Source organism: Uloborus diversus, chromosome 9, assembly GCF_026930045.1.
Source record: "Uloborus diversus isolate 005 chromosome 9, Udiv.v.3.1, whole genome shotgun sequence".
In the NCBI taxonomy this organism is placed as follows: domain Eukaryota; kingdom Metazoa; phylum Arthropoda; class Arachnida; order Araneae; family Uloboridae; genus Uloborus; species Uloborus diversus.
The window spans coordinates 57,273,181-57,292,321 of NC_072739.1; the positions used below are offsets into that span (position 1 = coordinate 57,273,181).

The following is a 19,141-nucleotide window of genomic DNA, read 5'->3' on the forward strand; positions in this document are numbered from 1 at the left end:
ACAGTTGTTTTTAATTTATTTTTCACCTTATAAATTAGAAGTAACATGGAGAGACATAACTAAAATATTAAAGTGCATTATTTATATTATATTATATTGTCACTATTTCTTGATTAACAATATAATACTACTTTATTTGCAATTAGGTTTTTGCCGTTTTTTCCATTTTTGCCGTTTTTTTCCAATGTCCCGGCAAAAATACCTTTTTGCCAGCAAAAAACCCAACCCTGCGATCTCCGTCTCGGAAATTTTGTCCAAGACGAAAATCCGTCCTGAGACGGAAGGTCTTGCACCTATGGCCTGCATACACACTCAGTCACACAAACACTCTTGCTTGTGAAAAACATAATTTGAATTCAAGATGTCAACGTCAACATTCAAATTATTATTTTTTTTTATTGTGTGATACATAAGCAGTTTTTATTTATCATACTTAATAAATTTTGTAGAAAGGAAGATGACAACTTCTAACCGGACATACCGGGTTAGATTCTTAAGGGTGCTCTTCACTGAGAGTCTGAAAGATTCGGATCTAATGTTAACCTATGGGGAAAGTTGAAGCTTGTTTTACAAATTCCTATGAAGTTTTCGGATCCGTTTTTTTTTCTGAGTATTTTTCAAGACCATGTCTGTTTCTTTTAGTTTTTACTTTTTTGATGTGTCCATTCTCCGATTTTTTAAAATTCGAGAAAAAAAGAATTTCTTTGAAAACGAGGTACTGTTGGACATTTCGCTCTGTAAAACATCTGCAACTCGTGCTATCGAAATTTTAAGAACGCCCTGACTTGCAAAATATTTCCAGCTCTCTTTTGAGATCTTGTTTGAAATAATGCGACCATTTTTTAAACAAATATCGTGTTCTAGCTATTGAAAAAAATTTCAAAATATGTTCACTTTTTGCATTCGCCCCGCCTGCTATAGTAACCTCTCCTTTTTGAGGGGTAAGCACTAATGGGGTGTAAGATTTATTACCCTCTCATTAGTTCCCCTCAATGACCTTCGCTGGACGTCCTTTCTTCTTTCCTCTTTTCCTAAGGCTTTCGTGAAGAATCAAGTGCTTTTGTAAGTGAATCCATGTAGATGCGTGCTATTAGCTGTTAAATTAGCAACATCTGCCTTTTTTCAAATTTGTGGTTTGAAAAGAAGGATTTGAAAGGAATATTTCTGAGTCAAATTGTTTATTTACAATATAATGAACATTGTTACAATGCTGTCGAATGCAAAAAGTTGACATTTTTCTCTTCCAGTAGAAAAATATTTTTATATATAGATTAAATCGTATTCCAGATATTAGGTATTTTGCATCATTTTACATGTGTTTTATGTTACTACAAATGGTACACACATAAAGTGCTTTCCACAGCTCAACAAATGTTTTTGAAAATTATTTGTGTCTTTAAGAGCGAGACTCGTCAAATTTCTTTAGAAGGTAGATACACATTGAACATGTAATTCATAATATACAGTAAAATCCATCGAATTTCAGAATCGGGACTGGAAATTTATTTGGTTGAAACAAGTATTTTGTTGCATTAGTATGTGTTGTAATAGGATTTTACTGTATTTCTCTTTAGAAAACTTCCTAAGGAGGAAAACGATGCATAATTTGACCCCAAATAGAATCGTGAAACGTTTCTTATGGGGTCGCAATATTACTCCTTCTTTTAAGACATGTACGATATTATACCGTTTTGAAAACATTACGTGAGAAACAAAATAGCGTAATTTTTATTTTCCAGCGCAGCAATGCGAATCGTGGTTAATTTTATTTTTATTAAAGACTATTTCCTAGCTTACAATTTTGTGTCATAATTCCTGCGTTTTACCCCAAGTTTTTATTTATTGCCAGAAACAATGAAAAAAAAAGTTAAAACACTTATTTTTAATTAGCTGTTTTGGAAATAGCTTAAATATACGGATATTGTGATTAACTGCAGGTTTTGAGTGTTTTAATCAAGAAATCATGTACTTGTGTTATTTCATACTTTTCAGAGCAAATCAAGCTTGTACAAATAGTCTTTACAATTTAAAAACATGTTTTATATTTTTTGAAGTACGTTGCTTAAATATTATTTCTCCAACAGTGCTATCATTTTTGGAAAACTACTAAAATTCAGGACAATATTTATTCTTCCAGAAAAAAAATAGGTTTTTTTTTTCTTTTTTTTTTTTGAGCAATTGCGAAAACTTATTATCCTTACTTGAACAAAGCTGATGTTGCTCTGATTTTTCAGATTGTCATGATGACAAGAATAACTCTAGTACGTTGCTTTAATATTTACTAAGAAGTCAAATTTTCATCGCCATGGTTACTAATCGTTTGTGTTCATTCAATGTTTAACTTAAGTAGATTTTACTTTTAAAAGGGGGGGGGGGTGTAAAATTACATTTCAGGAAAAAAACATCAATGTGGATGAAATTAAAAAGCAAAATTTCATCCAAATACAAAATTTCCAGATTACTAATACCGACATTTAAGACTGACAAGAAAACAAAAATACAGAAGGCTTTCTGATGTCTTCAAAAAGTTTTCACAATAGAAATAGTTTTTTTATTTTTATTTATCTTAATAAGAATTTGGAAGCTGTATTTTTGGAGAATAAAAATACTTTTCAAAAACATTTATTCAGTTGCGGAAAACATTCCGTACACCAACATACTCATTAAATACATAGAAAATCATGAAAAATATATTAGTAATTTAATGATTCGGTTAATGTAAAAAACACACCATGCTAGAATTACTAAGCATTGTATGTATTAGTTTTAATGATGTTTTCAGCCTTAAGATGTGAACAATATAGAATGGGGGTTACAAGTTTTCACTGTTTTCTATTTTCATTCTCAGAAGCTAGATCAGCATTTTAATACAATGTAGAAAAAATTAATTACAGGCATAAAGGTTTTCAGGTCACATAAGCACCCCCCCCCCCCCCCCTCCCTTAAAAAAAAAACGTCTTAAATTTCGTTTTTATGGTTTAATTTCAAAAAATTTCGGGAAGGGAGTTTGTGAAGTCCTTCTTTGACCATAAAAAAAAAGTCGTCTAAAATTGCATTTTTGGAACTTTGATTTCAAAAACCTGCATGTCCCCAACGTTACTAAAGATGGCCTACAATCATGTTTATAACACTTTGAAAATTTTGCCTCCCCCCAACATCACACAAAGACTGCGTTTTTAGACTATTTCGAAAAATTCCGGGGAAAGCTTCCGAACTCCCCGTTTTCTAACAGAATTGAAGAACCTGAAATTGTGTTTTTGGCGTTTCAAGTTGAAAAATTTGCTGGTGGAAGATTACAGAACCTCTTACTTACTTCCAAATACTACCAGAGATCGTCTAAAAGTGCATTTTGAAAATTTTATTTTCGAGAAAATTAAAAGGCATTGCCCCCAAACAGAGTGCTTGGGAAAATAGGGAGTATTTCTGAGTAAATAGTATGCTTACGATAAAGATCATGTTAATTAAATATAGAAATGGTTCCCTCTCCTAAACAAGAAGCTAAATCCTTTCTCTCGCTGTATTTCCATATTACTAGGAGTCAATAGAATAGAAAATGTGGGATCTCAGAAAAGATTTTTGTTCTATACGAATGAAAATTACTTGATAACCATTTGATTAGAACATTCATTTTATTCTGTGACTGAAGACACGATACGATAATTTTTCGGCACAGAAGTGCGTAACACAGAACTTAAAAAGAAAAAGTTTGTCTTGGTTTCTTTTGAGCAATCACGATTGCTTATTGTTTTCATTTGACTGTTTTTGGCGTTCCTTTGATTTTTCCCACCAGCACCCTCTGAGACCATCATCGTCGCGTCGACGGGCCTCACGATGCTGCTCCTCTAGCGAAAACCGTCTCCAGGTTTCGTCAATATCCTACACTTACACGCATACATACACGCACCTACACACATATACATATATACACCTACACACACATACATACACACCTACACACTCACATACACACAACTACCCACACACTCATGCCTGCACACAGACACAAACACACATGCCTACACACACACATACCCCCACACACAAACACACACGCTGACATATACGTACACACTCGAGATTGCGAAAAACATAATTTGAATTCAAGATGACAAAATTCAAATTACATTTTTTTTTCTTTTTTTTTTAAAATTGTGAACCCTTACTTGTACTTATAATTGCTTTCCTAAATGTAAGCTGTTCATTTTCATTTTTGTTTTAACTTTATGTATTTCCTGCAAATCTGTTTCTTGCCCTTTTTTTATTTTTTTATTATTGATTCATTAAATGCAAGACGCATGAAAATGAGGCAGAGCGATAAAAACTTTAAAATCTGGCATAGCGAGGCGTTGAGATTTATTTTTCACCTAAGTATTTCGAGATTTTTTTTTTTCAGGCAGATATACATGTAGGTAATATTTTCGTGCCTCCTGAGAAAAAGGACAACCTTTAATATTTATTATGACAACTAACGAGGATCAGACACTCACAAGACTTATTAGAAAATTTTAATAAAAACTCAATGTGTTGAAGTAGAAGCACTATATATACACTATATGACTAAAAGCATTGGGACACTTTCAAAAATTCATATTTTTAGGGATTTCTCGAGAAATAATATAGACCAATTGCTCTATTATTTGTTTCGCATAAAATGTATACTCTAGTTGTCATTTTCCAATAAAAATTAAGTCTGCTATTCATTTAGGGGATCGACAACAAATTGAGGAAAAAAGTCTTTTGATCATTTTTCATTGTAAATTGCTGGGAATAAGCTATAATTTTCAGAAAAGAGTTAAAAATCTATCGAAAACCTATTTTTATATTTTTGTGAAAGTATCTCTTATACCCATGGAAATATAAGCATTTCTTTCAAAAATGCAAAATTTTTTGAAGGTTTTCGCCTCATATTACGCAGAGTATTTCGTCAAACGTTACTAAACTTTTAGAATATTTGACAGCATTTTAGAGAAACATAATAATAAAATTTGAAGTTAAAATATTGAAAATTTGATAAAATATGAACAATTAAAGCTATTAATTTTTCACTGCGCATGCACCAAAGATAGCAATTTATAACGTTCATAATTCAAAGCTCAGATACATCCTACAATCCATGAAAAAAATTCCACCGCAATTTCTTTAAATTTTAAAAAGTTATCAGCGATCTAATGAGCCGAATTTCTATAATTCTAGGATAGGCGACGAATGGTAAGGGATTGTTAGCAAACTGGCAACACTTTCCTGCCATCGTTACAGAGTGATTCATGATAAGAACGGATCATTTGTTGCTGGTCCCCTAAATGAATAGCAGACTTAATTGTTAATGGATTTGACGTCTGGAGTATACTTTTCATGAGAAAAAAATTACAAAGCAGAGAGCAATTGGTCTTTTATTTCTCGAGAAATCCGTAAAATTGTGAATTTTTGAAAGTGTCCCAATACTTTTGGTCATAGAATGTATGTAATACCTCATGTATTTTGCCGAATTTAGTAACTGGGAATCTGAGACTCTAAAAGTGCTAGGTTTAGTTTTATTCCAAAATTTCAACGCAAGATAGTTTACAAACATTGAGAGTGGGGGAAGGAGTGATTTTTGCCTTTGAGCTTGGAGCAGGGTGAGCACCCCTGCATACAAACAAAGATCAGAGAAAAAACTTTAATTTTTCAAATTCAGGAAATCCTTATCCGTAGCCGTCCGCGACTTTGCCGTTGTTATGCTCAATTTGAAAGAACTTTCACCATAACAACCCCTTGAGAAATGCTATCGTAGCCTTCTCATCTGCATATAGTAATTAGATAAATAAATATTTTTTCAAAAAGAAAAGAATTCAAAGATAAAGATTAGGGGAATTTTCTGGTCACCAGTGGTGAGAAAAGACAATTATAGTAGCCACATTTTTTCTAGTCGCCACTGCATTTGTAAAACAGGTAACTAACCAACAAAGTAGTATTTAATTTAGCATAAAATATAAATATTATCAGTTCAAATAAAGGTTAATGTAACTAATTAGTGGCATCAATGTCTATTGTACAATCAAGTATTAACTATGCAAAGAGGATCTAGTTTCATTTTTAAGAAGAATGTTTTCTGACAACTCGGATGGGGTTGGGGAAAGTGGCAAACAGGCAGAGGAAGCGAAAAAATTTCGCCAACCGATGACTAGTTAGTCCCCACTTTTATTCGGCACTCGATTTACACTTACGGAGACCGTTGGTACTTTCAAGTGAGCCCACCGGAAAAAAAAAGTCTGGGTTTTTTCGGGTTGGGCTCGCTTTGCGTACTTTGACAAAAATAATGTAATTATTACGCACCACATTATTAACAGGCAAAATCTTCGACTGTACGGGTGCTTCAGTTTCGGATAAATCTTCCTCGGATGAATCATGAGACATCTGCGGGAGAGTAAAATATAAAGATCAAACTAAAAAAACAAAATTTAGGTTCAAAAACCTTCAAAAAAGCAAGAGCAATTCACTGTTAAAAAATGTTTTTTTTTTCTCTCACAGCTGCATTAGATAATGAAGTATTCAAATGAAAAAATAACAATGACTTACTTCGTGTTAGTTACTGTTATAAAGGTTTTCTATAATAACATGTGGATCATTGATGGAACATGTGCCGTGCAGTAAACAGAGAAGGCTGTGATCGGCGTCTAACTATCCGGGTCGCTGGTTCCGTAACTAGGCAGTCTGCACTATGTCACCGGCGCATATTGGCGACAAAACAACCCCGAGTACCCACGTGTTGTTATTTAACAGATGCAGTTAAGAAGTGTACGCAGAATTTTTAAACTGAGGAATTTAAATAGAAGCTATTGATCGTGACTGTAACTGATGCACTGACTAAGTAAAATTTTTGACGGATTGCTGTATGAGCTTTTGAAATTCGCGAACTTAGAAATAAACTTCATTATGCCTGATTATTTAGGTGATGATATGAGAAAAACCAAAAGTGATGAAAAAGAAGAAAAAGTTGATGATGTCAAAGGTAATTTTTAAATTTTTTCTGCTTATTAGTCCCTCGAATTACTTTCTTTTATGGAATGTGTAGCGTAAGTTTTTCTTCAAATATTTTGTGAGAATGTTTCCTTTATTTATGTCCTGTTATGGTTTAACAGGGTTAACCATAGCTAGGCATGGTTTAAGGCGCAGAATTCGAAAGGGCACTAACTATTGGGATTTTAGTAGAAACTGATGGCTAATAAGAGAAAAGATTTTAACAGTTGGGATTCAAATAATCGCGCAGCATTAAATGAAAGTAAGATGGGCTTACTTAAGGTTTTTTATACAAATGCTCGTAGTATTAGGAACAAGATGAAGAATTGAAAAGCTAAATAATAGACGAGAAGTATTATTGGAGTTACCGAGACATGGGCTACCGAAAATGATGATGATTTGTTATCTATTGCTCGGTATAACTTGTTTAGACAAAATAGAGTAGGTAAAAAAGGGGGTTAGTTTTATTTTATGTCAGAGACACTTTAACTTGCAGTGAATTGGTAATTAATGATAAACCTAATGAGATTGATATCGCTGGAGTTGATAAGCAATAAGGGCAAAAAACTACGTTTAGGGAACATTTATAGGCCACCCAACTTAAGCCAGGGTCAAGAAGAACAGATGTTTAGAATTATTAGTGACATTTCAAGCAATGGGTCAGTCATCATAATGGGAGATTTTAATTTTCCAGGAATTGATTGGAATAATTTTTACCATAGTAATTGCAGAGAAGAGGAATTTTTGAAAGTAAGTGGTGACTGTTTCTTAGATCAAATTTAACTCGGGGTACTCGACAGGACATGATTTTGGATCTAGTTTTCTGTGACATGGAAGGTTCTGTTCAGGGGTTATGTGTAGGGGAACACATTGGAGATAGTGACCACAACAGTATTAGGTTTGGGATTAAATTTGATATGCACAAATTAGAGAATTTTAGGTTTGTGCCCAATTTCAGAAATACTGATTTTGTAACACTTAGGCAGAGTTTGAAAGCAGTTTTTTCTTTCGGATTGAACAATAGCGATGTGAATCTTCAGTGGGCAGAGTTTAAGGAAAATTTAGCGAAAATGGTTAGGGATCATATTTCCTTTAAGAGAGAGGGTGTCATCGTTAAAATTTATTTGGCCGATATGGTTCTCTAGGGAAACTAAAGACGCTCTAAATTACAAGCAAGCTGCTTTTCATAGGTTTAAAGAAACTGGTCACAGTGCAGATAGGCAACAATATTGTAAGGCAAGATGTAAATTTAAGTATTTGGTATGAATTCAGAAAAGAGAGTTTGAGCTAAGACTGGCAGATAACATAAACAGGAATCCTAAGAGGTTTTTTGCATATGCAAATTCGGGGAAAGTTCGAAATAGTCATATTGGGCCACTGGTTGAAGAGCACGGAATTCTAATTCAGGATGATAGTGATATTGCTAATGTTCTTAATAACTTTTTTCGAGTGTTTTTTACGATAACTGTATCTCAACAGTTGACACCAACAAGACACAAGCTATAGTACAACTTGAGGACTTTGTTTTTTCCAGTGATGATGTTTTACTTCATTTGAAAAAAATTAAAGAGACTAAGGCTCCGGGACCAGATAATATTTATCCATAAATTTTAGTTGAATGTGCAGAGGAATTAGCAGATGTAATTGTAAATATTTTCAAAGCTTCTTATAACTCGGGGTCAGTGACAGAGGACTGGAAGCTGACTAACATTGCACCACTCTTCAAGAAAGGGTCTAAAGGGAGTACGGGAAATTATAGACCTGTGAGTCTGACTTCAGTGGTTTGCAAAATTTTTGAAACATTGATAAAAATTAAAATAGTAAGTTTTTTAGAGACTAATAATCTATTGACTAGTTTTCAGTACGGTTTCAGGAAAGGTAAATCTTGTGCAACTAATTTATTACATTTCTATGACAAAGTTACCATGGCTTTGGACAATAAGAAGCCTGTAGATGTTGTTTACATTGATTTTCAAAAAGCTTTCAATAAGGTACCGCATGTTGCTCTACTTAGCAAATTAGCTGATATAGGAATAAGAGGAAAAACTTTCATTTGAGTAACAAGAAGTTCTGTAGAACTAAACGAGCCTACTTTCCCGTTATACCAATGTCGACTTTCTAGTATCTGATCAGTATTCGCAAAATTAGCTAAAATCGTAAATTATTTCAAACATATTTTTTTAATATTTTAAGCTGATTTCAAGAAATAAAGTATGTCTCGCTCATCTAAACAATAAGAAACGTAAAAAATAAATAGAAGAACAAATAAAATAGCAGCACCTTTTAAACAAAGCAGCTAAATACATTTTTTCCATCAAAAAAAAAAACAATCTTCAACTGCTTTCAAAAAGTAAAAAAAAAAAAAGAATTCAAATTAGAAGCTAATTTTAATAATCATATTAAAAAAATCGTTTGTTTTTCCCCTGTTGCCAAAAATTTTTCTAAGAATAAATTAATGTACTTTTAAAAATAAATAAAAACAATAAAATGTCAACTTAAAGAAATAATTTTCACTGTCAAATAAAAAAAATCATCTGTGCATATCTTTATGTAGTATATTTATGTCTGCCAATATTTGCAGAGACGAAGTAGAACTTTTTATTTGATACAGGAGTTGGAGTCAGAGTCGAATTTTTAAGAGTCGAATTTAGCCATTTTTCCTCTGTGCATAAATTTTTGCCAAACCTACGAAGTCAGATTCAAAGTCGGGAAGTCGGAGTCCGAGTAATTTTCGGACACAGGAGTCGGAGTTGGGAGTAGGTCGTCAAGAGCTATTTCCAACAAAGTTTTTGAAGTGAATCCACCTTTAAGTTCGGAATCTATATTGACTTTCAGTTTCCCCATAGGCGCTAATGTTAAGAGATTTGAACTGTTCAAAATTGAATGAAAACTTGTTCAAATCAAAAAGATATTTTCGATACATGTTTTTCATCAAAAGCTTTTTCTTACAAAGCTTGTTTGAAGCAAATTCGCCTCACAGTTCAGAATTGCCTTGAATTATCCCGTAGGCGCTAATGTTAAGTTTTTTTTGAACTGTTTAAAATTGAGCCAAAAATAGTTCAAATCAAAAAGTGAACTATGGGAATGACGTGTCCTCACTGAGATCTTTCGAACAAAAAAAAGTTTGTTTGAATCGGACTATTCATTCAAAAGTTATTAGGGGGGACAGACCAACAGACATTTTTCCCCATCTCAATACCCTACTTTCCAATTTTTAATTTTTCAATATTTATTTTTAACTTTTTTTTGTTTTTCGGGATATTTTTAAGATGCATTAAGCCTTCTTTCATGCTTTTTTCTTCTTTCTCTGACTTTTACTGGGAAAGTAGGCTAAAAAACTGGCTGACCGGAAGGAAGCAAAGGGTAGTTGTAAGGGGAAATTATTCTAATTGGAGTGAGGTTTTAAGCGGTTTTCCTCAAGGATCAGTGTTAGGGCCTGCTTTGTTCATTGTTTTTGATGAACGATTTTCATAAAACTATTTCTGGGAACATGAATTGTTTTGCTGATGATGTCAAAGTTATGGGGAATATAGAAAATGAAGAACAAGCAAATCAGCTGCAAGCGGATCTAGATCATATTACGGAGTGGGCTGATAAATGGGGTATGGCTGTTAATGTTGAGAAATGTCAAGTGCTACATTTAGGGCATGAAAATAAGTGTACAAGTTATTATTTGCTAGGTTCAGTCATTAGTCAGGCAGAAAAAGTTACTGATCTGGGGTCTGGGCGTCTTAATAAGTCAGGATTTAAAGTTTAGCCAACAGTGCAGCATAGCTGGTAACAAAGCCAATAAGATGCTTGGGTTTATCAATAGATCTATTTCAAACTAATCTAAAGAAGTTCTTCTGCCCTTATATAGAAGTTTGGTAAGACCTCATTTAAAGTATGCTGTTCAGTTTTGGTCTCCTTATCTTAAGAAAGATATTAATGTATTGGAAAGGGTTCAAAGGCGGCCTACAAGGCTAATAAATGGACTTTCTCATTTAGACTATGATTCCAGGCTTAGAAGGCTAAAAATGTACAGTCTTGAGCAAAGAAGAGACCGAGGCGACATGATTCAGTTGTTTAAATTTATTAAAATGAAAGATGTTACAGGTGTGAAGTTTAGCCCTGAAAACAGGACAAGGGGTCATTGTTTTAAGCTATTTAAATCTCAGGCTAACATGAATATTAGGAAAAATTATTATTTTAGCCGGGTAGTGGAACCTTGGAGCAGCTTACCGGAAGAGATGGTAATGAGCAAGGGAGTAGATAGTTTTAAGAGGTTCATTGATCTTCACTGGGGTTTGTAAATTGACTAGGACCAGTCTAGCTGGGCCCAGAGCCTGTTGCTGGTCGTCACTTTTGTATTTCTGTTTCTTTTCTTGTACTGATTTACTTAATAGAAAACGTTTAACAGTGAACAATAGGAAATACTTTATTTTTCTTTCATTTATGACTGATCGTTCTTTTCTCTTTTTAGCTCTGGATGAAGGCGATATTGCTTTGTTGAAAACTTACGTAAGATTTTTTCCCTTGTAGTATACAGTTCTTTCTTTTAGTGTGATTTCATTTAATTCCTAACTTTTGCGTGTTCGAGAAAGTTACTTAGTTGTACCAAAAAATGAATTCACATTTTGCATTCAACTCTCAAAGAGGATATGCCTCAAGTTAAAATAATAAAAATTTTCCAACCAGAGTATTTACCACTCTGTGCTTCCCCATGCAGTATGAATCAATTTCCAGTGTGCTTGAAGTGTTCTTGTTGAATTCTTAGAGGAGGTCAGGCTTCTCCTTTAGGGGAGTTTGGAAGGGGCAATTGATTCCCTGGCTTTGCGAAATTAATGTATTTGCATATAAGTAGGCATGGTTTTAGGTATTTTCCCGGTATAATTTGTATTGAGTATACACCCTTGTTCCCCCCCCCCCTCCAGGAAACGTTAAAATGATGAGCCTGGATGTGGTCTTACAGATATCCAAAGGGTAGTTTTTCATAACCTTAGGCTTATATTTGATTTCAAAAATATCCTGCCTTGTGATTATAATTTACTCTAATAATTGCAAAATAGTTGTCATTTTTTCAATAAGTAATATTTTTGATAGACTGAGTGTAAGCATGTTTATTTAGATATTAGTAGTGATATGGTACAGTGAGCAGGTAAAATGGAGTTACTGAATTTTTAATTTTTTGTGATGTTTTGTAATTAAGCTTTATTTTTCAAATTTGCTTATTGATTTCCGCTGGAAAAAAAGTACAGAAAAAACGTCAAGTTTCAACCATTCCTGGTTGTTAGTATCGATTCCGGAATTGGTTTCTTCAAATATCTCAAAACTTCATTTCTGTAGATACTGTGCTTTACCTTCCAAGGTAGTGCAGAGCTCGATGCAGATCCGAACTGGGTCTGCAAAAAGCAGCACCTTCTCAAAATTTGCAGATGGTAAAAGCAGCCCATCCACAACAATTTGCATTATAAAAGCCTTCTTTTCTCAAAATTCCATCATCCCAAACTATTGACCCAAGCGCTGATGCGGAAGCTTATCCATCCTGCTGTTTCTCCCATCTTACCTTTCCACAGAGAGCGTAATGTTCAATCCTAAAGACTCATTTTAACATCAAGATAGAATCTGCTGCTAATATTTTGGGCAATTTATTTTGCTTTAACGACCAAATACTTCTGAGTTAAATATATATTTTACAAATTGTCCTCAAGCCTGTAAAGTAAAGGAAAATCGTGGTTTCAACAATGATCAAATTTGGTCATGCAAAGTCGAGATTTTCAGCAAAACATGCTAAAAAGCATTGGAATTGACAATTGGTCAATATTTTGAGTTTTGAAACGTACAATGTTTGATTAATAAAATTAATTTTCAGCAAAAATGTTCAATAATCATTTGCATCTGAGTCAATTTAAGCTAATATCACCTGTAAACACTGTATCTCTAGTGTTTGTCTTAAATTTGTAAAGGGTTTTGAAAATAAAGTGATCTTAAACATTCGTTTCTAATTTAAACAAACGTTTAAAATAGCAATAAAATGTGAAAATCATAATTTTTTTTATTTTTTAAAAAACGATTTGTTCTAAGTCTAGAAACGTTGTAAATTACACAAATTAAGGATTTTTTTTTCAGTATTGTATCTAGCCTTTCCTAACATATTTGCAGAGAAAAAATGTTACAGTAAATAGATTACATATATATTTTATAATATGGCTATCAACTCTTCCTATTATTTCCAGAGACATTCCACCTTCATTCTTTTGAAGAATTTTTCCCGACAATATAATGATTAAGCATAAAAATTTATTTTTAAAAACTTTTTTTCTATTAGAAATTAAGCAATTGTGCTGGGAAAAGAAAAAGTAGTTTCAATATTGGTAAGCACTAAAGCAAGTTTTATTAATTTTTATTTTATTCTTCTATCTATTTCAGTAATTTTTTTTATTTATATGGTACGCATTTTTGTCAATATCTCCTGGTTTGAAAAATCTCAATCTACTTTTTAAAAATCACAAGACATCAAAATTTTGTCGCAAAGGCCCTAAACTTTCATTTTATAACGTTTTCAAATGCGTTCTAATTTTCTTCCAATTTCTTGAATGATAAATACTAAAGTCAGTAGTGTTGCTATATTTAGACTTGTAGACTTTGCCAATTTTGTTATCCATTTATTTGTTTTCAGGGAGTTGGACAGTATAGCAAAGCTATAAAGCAGGTTGAAGATGACATTCAGGGAATTCTAAAAAAAGTGAATGAATTGACAGGTACCAGTTTTATTTTTTGAGCCAATTTTAATTTATTTTTTGAAAAATATATGTTTTGGTTTTGAAAAAATTGACATTGAATTTTGAATAAAATATGCAATTTTGATACATAAGGAATTTAGGTAAATTTTGCAGAATTTGAATTTAAATATTTACGTAGCTCAATCTCACTTCAAGCTTCAAGTTATAAGAAATATTATATTTTACATGATTATTAAAATTCAAAGCAGCTTTTTGGTTTTAGTTCAAGATTTTAGTGAAAGTAGCTTTTTGTTTTGACTTAAATATGTCTGCAAGTTACTCAAAATTTATATTTTAAGCAATTTCCTTTTATAAAACTAAACTTTTGTTTTCATTTCTTCTAAAGTACTCTTTAGTCCTGGTTATTTTCACTATAAAAAGTTGATAACTATTGTATTCAACATAGGCATCAAAGAATCTGACACGGGTCTTGCACCTCCAGCACTGTGGGATCTTGCAGCAGATAAACAGACCCTTCAAAATGAGCAGCCATTACAAGTAGCCAGATGTACTAAAATCATAACCACAGATTCTGATGAACCAAAATATATCATAAATGTAAAACAATTTGCAAAATTTGTGGTTGATTTGGCAGATTCAGTTGCTCCTACTGATATTGAAGAAGGAATGCGTGTTGGGTGAGGAATTTTTACTGTTTGCTCTATTTTTGGTTAAATGAAAAAATGTTTGATCACATTGATAATTCTTTTTTTTTTTTTAAATCCTGAAGGCTATTATAATGATTATTTTGGTTAGACCATGGTATTCATCTTATACTGCTGTTTTCTTTTTTACTTTCAATGTGGCCACACTTCCATCTTTTTAGTGTTAAATTTAATGCTCAGCAAATACACTAATATCAACTAGATTTTGTTTTGACTCATGACTCCATTTTTTTTTTTTTTTTGCCATGCCTAAGTCTCTAGAATCCTCATGCGGTTTCTCATGAGTTGAAAGACGTTCATTTAATAGTGATTTAAAGTAAAAAATTGAGCATTCATTTATTTAAATTTAACATTTTTTTTTTAATCAATTTCTGCACAAGGTAGATAGGTTCATATTTTTTCTATGTGCTGTTGTGGTGGTTTAATAGGTTTGACACTTAATCGGGAGGGTGCTATTTATATTCCGAGTCCTTCTTTATATTGGTTGTATGTGCTACTCTTTCGGAGTGTTTGTTGTGAAGTTCTGATTTTCTTGCACAAAATCAACCCTTGATTTGTTTGCATAGATTTGGAACCTTAGTGAATCTCAGAAGAAAAATCATAACAGGTGAAGCTGTCACATCTGGGTGGCTTAAATTATGTCATCATATGTCTAGGGGCCAGTCAAAAAAAAAATGTTTTCATAATGAAGTGAATTACAGTAGACCCTCGTTTAACAGGTAGTTCTCAAAAGGTGGGAGCAAACACAGACCTCAACTTTGAAGCTTCAACACCAAATAACCTTTATTTTAATGAACTCAAAAATTTTTGAGTTAAACTATAACACTGTATAGAGATAAGAATTGACATAAATTATGGAAAAAATGCTCTTCAAATACCCTTAAAAAATATTTTCTTTGTTAAAAGGCACAATTTTGGACATACCAAAAGGTTAACTGAGCAAATGTACCATTAAAAAAAATTCTTTTAATTATTTCTATGTGTTTCAAAAAAAAAAAAATTAAGGCCATGAATCTCAAACTGAATATTTTTTTTGATAATATTTTCCACAAATTAAAAAATTAAAGACAGATTATTTATGTTGTAAACAATTTTAGAAAAAATGGAAGTTGGGAGTTTGATGCATGTTCTAAAGTTACGATCTTGACAATGCTATTATTTGAGAACTAAATATATGATTTATATGTTTTAAAGGTATTTTTCGATCCTCAAAATCAATTGTTAATTATTTTGAAGTGTTTTCATATATTTTTATGCTTTATCTTTGAAGCAAAATCATTTTTCTTAAACACACATGTGAGGTGTCCAAATTGCGTTACGATCTAGACGCCAATAATTTTGTCCATTTATTCATTATTATAAATGATCTTCTGTCTTGTAACTTTAATAAAGAAGGCTAATATAATGTTAATTCCTTCAATCCATTGACATTTTGCACAGTTAATATGTTATGCATTGAACATTACGTTGATAACAGTAGAAACACAAGTTATGATCGTAACGGAGCACATTTAAGTAAACAAAACGGCACAAAAATCGCCAAGCAAATTACAATTAACGACAATTTACAGCGTACGATAAGCGAAGGGTTACCAGCGAGAATACCAGTTTTCGCCGACAGCGTCAGTTTTGGTGACTTCATCACCTGCGCTGGCAAAATGTTTTTTTTTTTTTCGGATTTTACGAAACCATAAAAATTTTTATTATTTAAAGGCCAGTATTTAAATTCAGTCAAGTACTTTAAATCCTTTATTTTGCATTGCAGAATGTAAAAATAGATAAAATTTTCATTGGAAAAGTTCAAAAACTGAAACTTACATTATGATGTCCAAAATCTGTTACCTACAGACCGATCATTAAATTTGCTTTTTATTAATTTTTATAAATACCTGCTGTCTTTTAATGTTTGTATATGATGTTCTAGGTGTACATACTATGCAATAAAAACAAAATTGATGTCGAATTTCAAAATTTTAAAAATTGCTCAGAATTAACTTTTTTGTTCCCACCTTTTGAGAACTGCCCTTACGTGGGTTTATTTTACACGGTTTAAGATTTGACACCTTTATTTTACTTCACACAGATGAGTTTCAGTTTTACGCGAATGCGGTCATGCAAACCGATAACATTTTCCCCTCTTCAAAATCCAAACTCCTAAAGATTGCAGATTATGCTTAATCAACTGCACTTTGGCGAGCTAATAATTAAGCTTGTGTCACTGGAGACATTTTATGCAATTGGTTCCATAGCTCTTTCCAGAAATAAAGTTATTAAACTCACACAGTTCAGAACTCACTGGTAGAAGAGCTTTTAGGAGTGACAGAGGCCAAAACCGATGAGGATACGGATGTCAGTAAAACGCACAACCAAAAACTTTCATATTGAAAATTTTGAGCCATTCCCTGGACAATAGAAATCTGATTTGTTAGTAAAGGAATATTCTATCATGGAAATGACGCAAGCGCTCATGGATATGTTAGTACTCTGCAAAGAATTACATAGAAAATTTCTTAATGACTGCTGAAAGACTATCATAGCCAGCTCCTCTTTATAAACAGGACACGAAAATATATTTGTTTTCTTTATGCATGTTGTGCATAAAAGTCGATATAAGTACACATTAAACTTATTATACAATTAGTCATCACTAGAATTAAATATTTTGTTATCTACGGAACCAAACCTCTATTTTAACACTAGTATTAGGTCTCAATTTACGCGGTTTCGATTTACGCAGCATTTCCATGGAACGTGGCCCTCGCGTAAAACAAGGGTCTACTGTATTTTTTGTCACCATCCAACTGAAATCCTTTCTTTGAAGTTTAGTTCATCAATATAGTAAATATTCAAGATTAAATTCTCTATTTACATACATACAGGCACGGGGGAATACAAGAGAAATTAAATCCATATTAATACCTGTTGGATCAGTCATTACTTTGAAATAGAAGTATACACAATTATGCAGTATTTATACTTTTTTTTCTTTTTAGAAATGTACTTGTTTATTGTTGTAAGTAGCTATTAGGAAAAAATTTTGTTAATGCATGAGAGGTTTTTCTTTCCATGTTTTATATTTAGTTTAAATCCATTTCATAATAGACAATTATTTTTATTTAAATTTTGTTTAGGAATTCATTGTTTATATTTCTTGCATTAATTATTGGATTTTTGATTTTAGAGTTGACAGGAACAAATATCAGATCCACATTCCACTTCCCCCTAAGATTGACCCAACTGTCACAATGATGCAAGTAGAAGAAAAGCCAGATGTCACATATAGCGATGTTGGAGGTTGCAAAGAACAGATTGAAAAACTGAGAGAAGTTGTAGAGACTCCACTATTACATGTGAGATTTTGAAACATTTCAAAACTTATTTATAAATGCAGTTTTGCAGTTTCAAAGTCGCTAATATTTTCTTTCAGTTTATGGTGAATTTTCAAGTATTTATAGGATTCTGTCCAAATGTTTTTCAACGTGCAATTTTGCTTATAATACTTGATCACCAAATCAAGACGTTTTTATTTTTTAAACTTTTGTATTGCGTTTCCATACGAGTTTCTCCTTTCCGCTTCCAATAATGAAAAAGTGACTTGCTATCTATAAATTCCATTCCCATTTTTAATTGTATTAATTTCGAATGCCGTCAACTTAGAGGTTTCTGGAACAGCACATTTTTGTCTTATCTGTAAAGATGGTGTAAGTTTGCACCTGAGGGTAGTTTATTACCATTGATAGGGAATTGCAAAAATTTACTTCTACATCAAACATAATTTTAACTTGTTTACTGGATAATAGGTTATATTTTTCCTAGCACAGATTTCTACAGCAATGAGCATGACAACAATTTTTGTCATGATAATTTGCCGTAATATTCTGAATGTATCATGTTTTATATCTCATCTATTAAATATAGCATTGTTATTTCCTTTCAAATTGTTCATGTTTGTCAATTAGTCTATTGAGCGTTGTTCACAAAAAGAAAGAAAGAAAAAACAAAAACACTTATGGACACAGTTGCCTCCTCATTCATTGTCATAATTTTTCGAATTTGCTCAATTTGGTTTCATAATCGTCTGCATTCCAGTATTTTTTAGAATGCAGACATCTATATCTTATCCACCTATATGCTATCTATAACTTGGTAAACACATTAACCAAAAAAAAAATCATCTTGGTTTTCATTTGACAACCAAGATGATTTTTTTTGGTTGGACCACTTTTTTAAAAACATTTTTTATTACTATTCTTTGTTTTTTCCCGGAAACAAGTTTGCATTATATTACATTTAACTGCTGATAAAAACTTTTTTTTTTTGCCAGGATATCGTGTACACTTTTGACTGCTAAATTAATGTATCAGATTTGGTCCTCTTGTGATTTTTGAATGAAAAATTAATCAAGGAGTTTAACTTTTGTGTAAGCCTGCACTAATGTTAGAAATAGAAATATATTATGTGAATGAAAATGTTAATTGCATTTTGTTTTATATTTTTCAGTTACAAAACTATATGCATTTCTCAGAGCAGAATATTGTTGTCAAATTAAAAGTAGGCAACTTAAAAATGAAAATTTGTTTCTGATTGAAACATATAATTTTTACTAGGCTATTTTTACCTTACATCAGCAGATGTTCCTAAATATGTCTAATAGCAATCACTTATGGGCAAAGCTACCCAGTGTGGAAAAACGTAAATTTAAGAAATATATGCAGTAAC

General features: G+C 32.2%; 2 protein-coding genes across 2 annotated transcripts in view; one reads left to right on the plus strand and one right to left on the minus strand.

The window, feature by feature from the left end:
• LOC129230614 (probable rRNA-processing protein EBP2) overlaps positions 1-6,679 on the minus strand; it is a 23,385-nt gene extending 16,706 nt beyond the window's left edge. The window contains exons 1-2 of the mRNA XM_054865029.1: positions 6,556-6,679; positions 6,313-6,393 (exon numbers count right to left, since the gene is read on the minus strand). Of these exons, the coding sequence (XP_054721004.1) occupies positions 6,313-6,386 (74 nt within the window). The 5' untranslated portion in view covers positions 6,387-6,393; positions 6,556-6,679. The remainder of the gene's footprint in view (positions 1-6,312; positions 6,394-6,555) is intronic.
• Positions 6,680-6,809: 130 nt separating this feature from the next.
• LOC129230580 (26S proteasome regulatory subunit 7) overlaps positions 6,810-19,141 on the plus strand; it is a gene marked incomplete at its 5' end in the record, with an annotated part of 28,503 nt that continues 16,171 nt past the window's right edge. The window contains 5 exon segments of the mRNA XM_054864985.1: positions 6,810-6,988; positions 11,459-11,496; positions 13,655-13,736; positions 14,164-14,395; positions 17,604-17,772. Of these exon segments, the coding sequence (XP_054720960.1) occupies positions 6,913-6,988; positions 11,459-11,496; positions 13,655-13,736; positions 14,164-14,395; positions 17,604-17,772 (597 nt within the window).